At 51.6% G+C, this 12,139-nt stretch overlaps 1 protein-coding gene across 1 annotated transcript in view; it reads left to right on the top strand.

The window, feature by feature from the left end:
• Positions 1-8,519, top strand: part of HAPSTR1 (HUWE1 associated protein modifying stress responses) — a 28,771-nt gene extending 20,252 nt beyond the window's left edge. Inside the window, exon 4 of the mRNA XM_055134064.1 lies at positions 6,207-8,519. Coding sequence (XP_054990039.1) covers positions 6,207-6,451 — 245 coding nt within the window. The 3' untranslated portion in view covers positions 6,452-8,519. The remainder of the gene's footprint in view (positions 1-6,206) is intronic.
• The last annotated feature ends 3,620 nt before the right edge of the window (positions 8,520-12,139 follow it).

Genomic DNA, 12,139 nt, shown 5'->3' with positions numbered 1-12,139 from the left:
GAAAATCACCAAGTTTTCGGGAGGACAGATCTTCCCGGTCCCTTTGGCGAGCGATGAGATCTAGTAGAGCGAGGCAGGAGAATGAAGGGTTTGTGCTTGGTTCTCGCGCTCTGCTCTTCCGTCAGTCTCTTACCGTAGCAGCCCAATACTTAGAAACAAGATTTTGATGGCTAGCAGGTATTTAGGTCATGTACTTCTTTGAATTGGGTTGTACAAAGAGACTTCGAAGCTTTTCTTTCAGAGGACTAATCGCATCTGACTTGCAGGGGTTCCTGTCCCTTGGCTCTGCCGACCCCTTACCTCCTTGCTCACTCAGCACGGGCCTGGGGCGGGGGTTCGAGCACAGTCTGAATGCTGCCAGCCTGCATCTTCTGAAGTGCCAGAATTGTTCATAGCGATTTTACAGTAAAATGTTAAAACTTAACGTGGAAATGGAAATGCAAGAGATTAATGCACCAAGGCGATCACATCTCTTAATTGCTTAAAATGGATGATTTCAAAGAATCCCTCTTTAATTAAACTTCTCCGAAGTCTGGAATTTCTCCATTATAGTCTTTGTTCAAATCCACCAGAGAATAAGAACAGTTAATGCAATTAAGATGGCATTAAGGGGCCGGAGCGATAGCACAGCGGGTAGGGCGTTTGCCTTGCACGCGGCCGACCCGGGTTCGATCCCCGGCATCCCATATGGTCCCCCAAGCACCGCCAGGAGTAGTTCCTGAGTGCAAAGCCAGGAGTAACCCCTGAGCATCGCTGGGTGTGACCCAAAAAGAAAAAAAAAAAAAAAAAAAAGATGGCATTAAAATTTTAAATGAGAAACTTTTTTTTTTTTTTCTGTAAAGTTAGATGTTAGCTGCTAGCTGCTACTGAAGTTTCTGGACATAGTACTTGACTCAAACTTTCAAACAAAAATTGATAAAAATGATGCAATATTGTCTTCACTTTGCAGTTTTTATAAAATTGTGTTGGACTTTTTTTTTTTTTTTTTAAACTGAGCTGTGTTAGGAGGCCATGTAGTCATGCCTCTGGACAGTTTGCTTACTTAATAATCTCTTGGTAGTTATGAAGCAGTTTAACATGGGAATTCAATATTTTTTACTAGCTTTGTAAATACTATTTTCTTGGAAAAATAACTAAGATTAACAGATTAATCTAAGTATCTTGTTATCCCACTAATACAGAGATAACTGAAGTTAAAATGTTTGGTGCACTTCCAGTCTTTTCTTGAATGTATAAATATTAAAATTATTTCGTAGTGAGATCATACTGCATATATGGTACTGTATTTTGCTTTTTCTCATTTTAACGTCGTGAGCATTTTTCCCCATGGCATTAAAACTGTCTTTGAGAAATGGAATACATTTTGGGCTGTCAGCATAACTGAAAACTGTTTTCCTGGTGTGACACATGTATCTTTGTAATTGGTTTTATTTAGTGTGCTTTACTTCAATAAAAATTCAGCATTACAATTTACAGATCGGGGTGGGGAGTGCTTATCTACTTAAAATTGCCAAAATCTTCCCGGAGAGTTTCTTGGATTTTCAGTAATCGAACTCCTCCTCCCTCAGTACATTTAAGCACGCATTTCCACACCCCAGCTTGCTCCTTCCAACCCCAGAGGCCCTTCCTGCCAAGAGGGAGGCTGAGTAGGCGCTGCCTTGGAAGTGCGGAGCGCAGTTCCTTAGCGGGGTCAGGATGCTGATGGCTCCTTTGGGTGGAGAGGTGAGGATTTCAGGTCCTCTCTGGAACAGGTGACAGTGCTGCTAGTCTCGCCCTGCCCCGCCCTGACCTACCCTATGCCCTCTGCCCTCCGCCCTCCGCCCTCCGCATGCTTACTGTGGGGAGGCGGGTGCGGGCACTGCCGAGGAGGGGAGGTGCCCTGGGCTTTGCACTGGCTCGCCCCGTGCGTTCATGTGTGCTAGTGATGTGCCAGGAGACGAGTGACATGTAATTAATTGTGGAAACAGGATTTTCCTTAGTGTCCTGAGCACTCACTTGGTATCCACACAGTAGTCACGCGCTACTTCTAACAATTTGCCATGTAACTGAAATTCCTACAACCTGCGCTGTAACTTTGTTTCAGCTCCGGTGGGAGCTTTTTTTTCAAAGTAGGATAAAAGCATCCTAATCTTCCTCTCCTCTCCCCACCCCCTCCCGCACTAATCACTTAAAATGGACTCAGAAACTTTGAAGCTGCTTTTTATCTTGTATTAAGCAACTGAGACTTTGTCTAATGAACATCACTTTGTTCTACTTTTGTCAATTGATGTTTCCATAGTCCTTTTGAAAGAGTGTGTTTTTGGTAGAAATTAAGTTGTATGCCTTCAGGCTGTACAGCGAAGTTTTTAGTTTTGAAGCATGTTTAGATTCTCTGTACTTGTATAGGCCTAATTGTTTATGTGGCTTAGCTAAGGTTTTCTGAAGCATCTTTTAGTGGCTGTTACTGGTTTATAAAATAAAATTTGGGCTGTTTAAAATACAGTTTTTGGTTGTTAATCTCAAATTTTTCTTTTTGACACTTGGGAGTCTTTTGGAGGAAAATTAGAATAAAACCTTAAAAGATTTTCATTTGAGTGTTAGATAAAAAAAAAATAGGTAATGTTGCAACTATTTTTAGTTGTCAAACTGAACCCTAGGCCATACATCCAGCAAAAAGCTGGTGGGTTTCCTGAAGTTATTGTGTAATTTCCAGTGGGCAGAATTGGTGTTTGTGTGCTCTCGGAGAAGGGCAGTTGGAGCGGTGGGAAAGGCTTCAGCTGGGAGTCTGAGCCCGCCTGTGACACACCTGTCACTGGCTGCAGCTGACCCCTGTGCTCGAAGGAGGGACCTGGGTGGGTGTTGAGTTCTTTCTGGTTTCAGGTGGGTAAGAAAGATCTTGAGTAATCCAGTTCATTGCTCCAGGCCCAGATTTTGCAGTAAAATGGCCCTAGAAGCTCCTGAATTAGAAAACAGGTTTGGAAAGGTTAATGTTTAAAGTAGTAGTTATTCTTTTTCTTAGTTTTGTTTTTGGATCACACCCAGCCTGCTCAGGACTTACTCCTGACTCTGCTCAGGGATCGCTCCTGGTGGGGTCGGGGGCCACACCCACCCGCACTCTTGCTGTGGCTCTGAAAGTAGGACTTTTAATGCTTTGATACTAGAAAAGAAAGCATTCCTCTCATCGCCAAGGAGCTTGCAGTTTTAATGGAGAACTTTTAAAAAAATGTTAAAAATTTGGAAATACTCATCTAACTTTGATGGCAGAGTGAAGCAACAGTCCCCTGAGTTTATTTCCTGATTTTGGAGAGGAAATACAAAAATCCTCTGAAATTGCTAAGTTGTTTATTTTATTTTATTTTATTTTTTTGCGATTTCAGTGGATTCACAATGAGGGACAGGGCGTTGAGGTTTTATCTCTTGTTCTGAAACCACGTTGCAGCCATTAGAGCGGAGAAGACACGGTCTGTAGGGAGTGACGGGCCACTTGCTGGGCTCCGTAAAATCAGCCCGAGCTACTTCTTCCCTCTGAGCCGGTTACGTTTAATTCTGGAGAATTCGATAGGGCTGTGCAGTTCTGCTTCCTGCCAGTGGGGTTGACCAGCCCGCAGGCGCTTGCACTTAGAAATCTGCGGGCACCCTTGAACCTCAGGAGCAGAGACTGCCTGCGGCACCAATTTGGAAAAAGGTATCAGATGAAAGGCTGTCACCTGAGGTGACCCCGACCTGTTAATGGGCAGGAGAGAAGCCTTGGAGGCCACAGAGGAGAAAGGGCTGGCGCAGGGCGGGGCGGGGTATTTCAGGCAGGAGGGAGGAGAGCCAGCGAGAGGCCCGAGCAGAGAGGCGGCTGGGGGAGGCGGGGGGGGGGGGGGCACCCACCCAGCAGGTGTTGGCAGGGCCGCCTTCTCCAGGGACTGCCGGTCATCTGATAGCCGGGGCCGGAGGGGCCAGAGTTCAGGGAGACCAGGCCCCAGACCCTGCAGCCAGAGCAGAGAACAGAAGCAGGGGCTCGAGCGGGCATGGGTCTCGCTGGGCTCTTGCTTGCTTAGCCGGGTCACCTTGGTGACTTGTTCGACCTTCTGACCTTCTCAACTGAAAAATGGAGCTGGAACAGATGCCGTAGAGCTATTTTGAGAATTGTCAAGTAAGGTGGCTGATACAGTAAGTAGGATTAGTGCTTTCAGTCTTCCATTTCCCTTTCTTTGAGAGCCACGCCTGCCTGTGCTCAGGGCTCACACCCTGGTGGGGCTCCCGGACCATAGGGGGTGCCGGGGACAGAAGCCGGGCCGCTCCGTGCAAGGCCCCCACCTCGCCTCGGTGCTGTCTCCCTAGCCCCTGCTATTTTATTATTTTTTTTTTATTTTTTTTTGCTTTTTAGGTCACACCCAGCGATGCTCAGGGGTTACTCCTGGCTCTGCACTCAGGAATTACTCCTGGCAGTGCTTGGGGGACCATATGGGATGCCAGAGATCAAACCCGGGTCGGCCGCGTGCAAGGCAAACGCCCTACCCGCTGTGCTATCGCTCCGGCCCCGCCCCTGCTATTTTAAAGTGGGTACAATCTTAGGAAGCTTTAGAGCGGAAGAGGTTTCCTGGGGTCACCTTTGGGGGAAGGAGGGTGCATCTTCCTTCCTAAGGGAGACAGGGAGGGAGTGCTGATGGGCACCTGAGTTTGGGGTGTAGAGAGTTTGAGCGAGAGGCATGGAGAGCGTTGCCAGCACTTTTTGAGGAGAGAGCGTCAGTGTGCAGTAGATTTTTGTGGCAGGTCTCCTAAAGGAAGGACTCCTTTTTCAGCTACATTACGTTTATGGGGGACAAAGCATAGGCTCCGACCAAACCGCCATGTAAGCTTGTAAGGGCTAAGCTCTGTTCATTGGACGCGTCCCCCTACCCCTACCTCGTATTATGTAAATTAGTCAGTGAAGGAGTCTGTGAGGCTAGAGTAGCTTAAAGGGAAATTAATAGGGAAATCAGCTGTTAGTGAATGGGAGAGAGAGAGAGAGAGAGTGTGTGTGCGTGTTAGGGAAATCAGCTGTCAGTGAGAGGGAGTGTGTGTGTGTGTGTGTGTGTGTGTGTCTTTGTTTGGGGGCCACACCCGATGGTGCTCATGGTTTACTCCTGGCTCTGCCCGTGGGTCACCCCTGGCAGTGCTCGGGACCATATTGATAGCTGGGGATTGAACCCGGGTTACCCGCATGCACGGCAGATGCCTTATCCACGGCACCATCACCTGGCCTCCGGTTGGTGGTTTTGCTTTTTTGTTCTTAATTTTGTTGCACCCCTGCCTGTTACTCCTGGTGGTGCTGGGTCCGAGCAGGAACTCCACACGGGAAGTGCCCTCACCTGGCCCTGAGGTTAAGTAGTTTTTATCCAGCTCTATTCTTGTGTTTTTTTTTTTTTTTCTTTTCTTGTGTTCTTGTTTTCCCTTCTGCTTCTCACAGATGAACCCTCAACATCTAATTGCACAGATTTGCTCCCGTAACTGCCAAAGGAGTAAAGGTTGCTTTTACACGTTGGGTTTATTTTGGAATTAATCACTTGTATCCTTGCAAATAAAGCAGCCAGGCCAGTCCGTGCCCTGTCCTCTCTCCCAGAGGACTGTCGATGGGACTGGCCAGGCAGTCCTTCAGGGAGGCTGTGGACAGAGTACAGGCCTTGGCTGACACGCTTTGTGCTTGGTGAGCGGCACGCTTTTTAACAGTGACCTGTATGTCCCGCCCGGGATGATAAACCACAAGGTCACCGTATCTACAGGATGGTGAGATCGGGCCTGGGAACGAGTCCTTACTTCCCCCGTGTGCATACACAAACACAGGGATCCTGCCAGAATCCTGCAAGAAAGGAGAGCCTGAAATACGGCGGCTTTGGATAGCCAGAAAGTAATGTCCCGTGCTCCGAGCCCACCTGCCCCCCAGCTGCAGCTTATTGTCCTTCAGACAAGCGTGGCCCCTCCTGGTTCATTGTACACTAGCACGGTGCTTGCCGCTGCGAGAGTGGCCAATAATTGGTAATTACCAGGGTTGTTAACATCGGTGGTGCGATCAGTGGCACGTCACGTCAGAGTCAGATGACTCCACTGTCCCAAAGCAAACTTCAGCGCTCCCCGGTGATCCCTTCCAGAGCAAGCAGGCCAGTGCCCTTTGACGCGGTGACATCATTGCAAGTAAAGTGGGTTGCTTTCAAGAGGGTTCACTAATCGAGCAACTCTAAACCCTGTTTTCTTCTTCCTAGGTCTTAGTGGTGCAATGGCTAGTATAAGCGTGCGTTCGAGCACCCCGGGCTCTCCTACCCATGTAAGCAGTGGATCGAATGCTAGTCGAAGGAGAAATGGACTCCATGATGTCGATTTGAACACTTTCATATCAGAAGAAATGGCACTCCACTTGGACAATGGTGGAACTAGAAAGCGTACCTCAGCCCAGTGTGGGGATGTCGTTACAGACTCACCAACCCATAAACGCAACAGAATGATCTAAACTGCAGACATTCGCACCCCCACCATGCTGCTTGAAAGCCACTTGATCCTCAACATATACTATTATTGCAAAGGAAACACGAGGCCATCTTCCCCGTTCACTGTTTGAGACACGCGAATTCTCTAGTGGCGGCCACCCGAGGAGGTCCTAGGTATTGGCAGTGGATGCCTCTTATAGACGCTGGCTTTCTTAAACTCTAACCCTAGCAGAGGACATCAGATCTCGTGTAGTGTCGTTAGCAAGATCATCATAGGCAAACATATATCCGTTCCAAGGCTAAAAAGTGACCTTAACTGTATTTATTCTCAAAGGGAAAGGAAATATCAGATGTTTATTTGGTTATAGAAACGCGCTTTTTTTTTTCCCCCCTCTCCCCTTTTTTTCCTTTTTTTTTTTTTTTTTTTGGTCCATTTCCTGCTGTGTTGAGTATTTTGCTTCAACAGTATTGCCAGGTATCTAAACATTGTCTCAGACCCACGATTCGGCTTCCCCATCAACTCTGCAGGCTCCATCTGGCGCAGCGCTGCCGCGCACGCCCGGGTCCCGGTCACTCCGCTGTCCCTGTGTCTAGGTTCCCAGGCGGTTCCTCCTGCTGGCGATTGTGATGTCAAGAGGTGCTATGATGGTCATGCAACTCACGCTGTGGAGTCAGTACACGGAACTCTGTCGGATTCACTGTGTGTGTGTCAGTGCTCTAAAAAGTTAGCAGATACTCTGAAGCGGCCCCGGGAATCCCTGTAGGCCCGAGAGACTCACGTCTTCGACCCATGCTGCTCCGCTGCAGGGAGGTCACCTGGTGGTAGATGCAGGCGCGTATGCGGACTTCCCTTTGGGCCCAGGGGCAGCGAGGAGGGAGAGGGGGCTGGTGGGAGGGTGGTGGGCACTGGAGCCTTTCAGATCCTGTTTCCCCAGTACCCCCAGGGGCCCCGCTTCATGCAGTTTCCTCCGGAACGGGAGGGAGAAGAGGGTCTTTTGATCTCCTGCCGGGGTGATGCATCCATCGCAAAACCCACTTCCCCGCCCCTCCCCCGAAGCGCACTCTGGGAAAGACGGAGCCGCATGGAGGTTCTCTAGATTTTAGGTAGACCTAAATAAAAGTTCTCAATAGAGTCTTCTTTTGAGTAAATATAAGACCTCTTGTAGTAGCTACAATGTTTTAGAGCATGTTTCACCTTCATTTTTACTATCTCAAACTCAATGATAGTCTTTTTTAGATAAACTGATGTCAGCCTGCCAGGTACTGTAATTTATCATATTCTATATCCAGTAGGACAGTGAAAAATGTTTCCTTGCAAACTTGTAGTCCAGTATCAGTTATTTCCTGTTTTTTAAAAGGCCATTGCAAATCAGTGTAAGGGTTTTTTCCAGTAATTACAGCACTTTGTTAAGTTTGCGATTTCTTCCGCCATTCATTTAATAATACCTTTCTGTGAAGAAACTTGGCTGAGTTCATCTTAACACTCACGGACAGGGTGGGGGTGTGAACGGAATGTTAGAAACGTGTGAACTGAAGTTCTGTATCCATTATAGATAGAGCCCTTATTTAAAAAGCCAGTTCCATACTAAATCTAGCAATGAAAGATATTTCTAAATTTTTGCAAGAGCGGATCAGTTTCTTGGTTTGAATATAATAGCAGGAAAAATTATAGCCGTCCGAAACAGACAGCCTGTGTATTATGAATACTTTGCAGCTTCCTTCTGGAATATCCCGGGAAACTTCGCCTTTGAGGCTAGGCTTGTTTTCCACGTCACTGTAAATTTAAATTTGGAGTCGGGGCTTGGCGGTGGGAAGCGCAGCTCCCAGCTGGCCCAGGAGTCGAGACCGAGGAACGCCTCTTAGCCGCCCCTCTACGCCTTGGTTCTAGTTCCTTTCTCCGAGTTGAGTAACATTCTTCCTCTTGGTTTCGTTTCGGCTGGTGCTCTGAGCATAACCTCAGTACCCTTGAACGCGATTGTCAAATTTGATAAAACGTGCCATTTTCTTTGGTAAGAGCAAAGCAGGTCTTCATGTCTGCCAGAACGTGATTTATATGCCTTATTGGCTCCATTAAACTTTTCAAAAACTTTAGCATCTGTTCCTTTTTTTCCCACCGCATTTCATCTCGAATGCGTTCTGTCACTCCCGCCTGGGTTCCTCCCGGTTCTCTCCTGCCGCTGCCCCGCGGGGCCGGGACGAGCAGGCCCGGGGCGTGGGAGCGAGAGGCGCGCTCCAGGCCGCTCCGTTCCGACTGGGCTGCTGAAGCGCTTCTCGCTGTGCGGTTCAGGACGGGAAACGCGGTGGCGCAGTGAGGTCTGTGCGGTACTCCTGAAAGCCCTCGAGGGGCCGGGACACGCTGCATCTTGCAGCTCGCCCGTGTTCTTCGTGGGGAACAGAACCCGCACTCTGCATGGCAGCCTCTGGCACGCGTGTGTTGGGTCCCTCTCACACCGCTCTGTGTGTGTGTGTGTGTGCGCGCGCGTGCGTGTGCGCGTCGGCTGAAGCACTCAAGACGTGTGTGTGTGTGTGTGTGTACCAGCCACTGCACGGCCGAAGCACTCAAGACGTGTGTGTGTGTGTGTGTGTGTGTGTACCAGCCACTGCACGGCCGAAGCACTCAAGACGTGTGTGTGTGTGTGTGTGTGTGTGTGTGTGTTTGTGTGTACCGGCCACTGCACGGCCGAAGCACTCGACGTGTGTGTGTGTGTGTGTGTGTGTGTGTGTGTGTGTGTGTGTGTGTGTGTGTGTGTGTGTGTGCCGGCCACTGCACGGCTGAAGCACTCAAGAGATGTGTGTGTATGTGAGTGTGTGTGTGTCTCGTGCACCACACCCTTTGGTGTCAGGGTTTACTCCTGGCCGGGTTTGGGACTACCTGAGGTTCTGGGGATTGAGCCAGGCGGCCTTGTGCGGAGCGAGTGCCCTGCAGTGTCCCCCCTCTGTCAGCCCCTCCAGACTTCACCCTAATGTTGGTACTTCAGAGGAGAACGGAGACCTGAGCCCTGCGCTTCACGGCGGCATCCCGGAACCACTCGGGGAAGGAAGGGTCAGGAACCGAAACCCACCTGGGGCTCCTCCCCTCTGGAGAACACACCTGGTGGTGCTCGTGGGTCGCCGCTGCAGTGGTCCTGTGGCACACGGCCACCGTGCCAGGCAAGCCCCCGGGCCTTGGTGCTGTCTTGCTGGCCTTGAGTAACTTGACTACAGACTAAGGAAGTTCAGGCTCTTTTTTTTTTTTCCTTTTTGGGTCACTCCTGGCGGTGCTCAGGGGACCCTCTGGGATGCTGGGAATCGAACCCGGGTGGGCCATGTGCGAGGCAAACGCCCTCCCCGCTGTGCTGTCACTCTAGCCCGAAGTTCAGGCTCTCACGAAAAACTAGAGGGCTGGAGGGATACTCCAACCGGGAGGGCTGTTGCCTCGCCTGTGGCTGACCTGGGTTGGATCCGGGGTCCCATGTCGTCCCAGAGCCCGCCAGCAGTCACCCCCCTCGAAAAGAACAGAAACTAAGTATCTCTCAATTCCCTAACCACGTTTAAGATCTCGCCCTTGACACTGAGCCATGGGCCTTGGGGGCTGGGCTAGCCATGCTGGTGGCAGGAGGGGGCAGGAGGGTGGTTGGTGGGTGGGTGGGTGGGGGGGAGGCGGAGGCTCCACCCTCTGGAGCCAGGAAAGACTCGAGGTGGCAAAAGATGGCCTGGAAATACGGCCCGGGGCGGCCAGGTTCATGATCCAGGGTGGTTCCTAGTTTTCTTTCCAGGGTTGTCTCATCCTTCAGATTGAAACGTGGGTGTCCAGTCTGAGGTTGGGGACCTTTGAGAGAGGTCCAGGACTTGAAAGGTGTTGCCCCAAGACCCCTCTTATTGAAACACTGGAAGCAACCTGAGGTGCCGCCTCTTGGTTCAGAGGTGATGGTTCCCTGAGTCCCTCCCGGCTAAGCCCCGGACCCGGCTAGAGGTGTGTGCTGGTCGGGGAGGTGCAGGTTGGCTTGTGTGTGACACCACAGCGATACCCCCCTCAGGCCTCCCACTCCTGTCCAGTGCTCTTGGCACCTTCCCTGTGACAGAGGAAGGCGGAAGAGTACAGCACAGCGTTTGTTTTTTTCTTTTTGGGTCACACCCAGCAATGCACAGGGGTCACTCCTGGCTCATGCACTCAGGAATCACCCCTGGCCGTGCTCAGGGGACCCTATGGGATGCTGGGATTTGAACCTGGGTCGGCCGCGTGCAAGGCAAACGCCCTCCCCGCTGTGCTATCACTGCAGCCCCAGCACAGCGTTTTTGGTTCCTTAGAAAAGTGTTTGTTTGCTTTCTTGGGTCACACCCGGCAATGCTCAGGGGTTCCTCCGGGCTCTGTGCTCAAGAATCACACCTGGCAGTGCTCAGGGGACCCTATGGGATGCCAGGGATTGAACCCGGGTCGGCCGCCTGCAAGGCAAACGCCCTCCCCGCTGGACTGTCCTCCAGGCCCAGTGGGTGGTCTTACTGGTGGTTCTTCCAAGTTTCCTTTGGGCTTGGTCCAGGTCTGCCAAGAAGACGGTGGGCTTGCGGCCCGGCAGCTTTGGCTGCACTCCTCGGCTCTCCACAGACCGTCTCACGGCGGTGGAGGGACGTCGTGACGAGCGTTGTACGGTGCGCGTGGCGCTTCTGGTGCACGGTGGGTGCGTGGCGGCAGACGCTCTGGTGTGTGCAGGGGAAGTCAGTGGCCCGAGGAAATGCACCTGTGAGTCGTGGGTGCCGAAGTGATGCCAGCAAGGGGCTCGGTCCTCCCTCCTCAGAGTAAAGGCAGAGCCCCGCCCTCGCCCCTGCCCGCCCTTATGCCGGACCCGCGCCAAGGCAGAAGCGGCCTGAATCCATTTGCTCTTTGCATCTTCGTCTACAAGGAGGCTCTGAAGTCAGGTGTTGGCTCAGCCGCCATGGTAGGTTCCCGGGGCTCATTCCCCGCCCCTGTGCGACCAATTGGAAGGGAGGGAAGCTTAGTCTTTTACAGGATCCTCGGACATGGGTGTGGAGAATCCCTGGAGACTGTGTGTTTGTGTGTGTGTGTCTGTCTGTCTGTGTGTGTGTAAAATGTGCTGCCAGTGGTTGGGGATGGGGTAGGGCAATATATTAAAAAACAAACGTGGGGCTGGAGCACTAGCACAGCGGGGAGGGCGTTTGCCTTGCACGCGGCCGACCCAGGTTCGATTCCCAGCATCCCATAGGGTCCCCTGAGCACCTGCCAGGAGAAATCCCTGAGTGCAGAGCCAGGAGGAACCCCTGATCACCGGGTGTGACCAAAAAAACAAAAGAAAAAGCAGAGAGTACGGGGGTAAGGCACAGCAGCATTCCTGGTTCAGTCTCTGGGCAGCACACCCTGTGGCCCCCCAAACTCCACGAGACGCCCCAGGCAGGGCCCGGGGCCTGCAGTTTTCAGGCTCCTCTGCTAGGGCTCGTGCCTGACTGGACGCCAGGGGACCAGCCCTCAGCAGCCTTGGAGCTCTGAGGAAGCGTGGGCGTGAGCGGTGCATTCCTTGGGGGCAGGGGGCAGGGTCCCTCTGGGCCGGGCGGGAGGAAATGGCACCCGCAGGCCCCCGGACTGTGAATCAGAGTTTGCCCACAGTGACCCAGCAGCTGTGGGGCCTGGACCACAGCATCCCGGCATCAGGGCGCGTCACCTGCGCATGCTCCAACCCCTGGCTGAGCGTGGAGCTCCAAGCAGTTGTTTTCCTGCGCGC

This window comes from Sorex araneus, chromosome 4, assembly GCF_027595985.1.
Source record: "Sorex araneus isolate mSorAra2 chromosome 4, mSorAra2.pri, whole genome shotgun sequence".
NCBI classification, from domain to species: Eukaryota; Metazoa; Chordata; class Mammalia; order Eulipotyphla; family Soricidae; genus Sorex; species Sorex araneus.
Note: the sequence above shows the minus strand (reverse complement) of the source record. Positions and strands in the feature narration are given on the sequence as shown.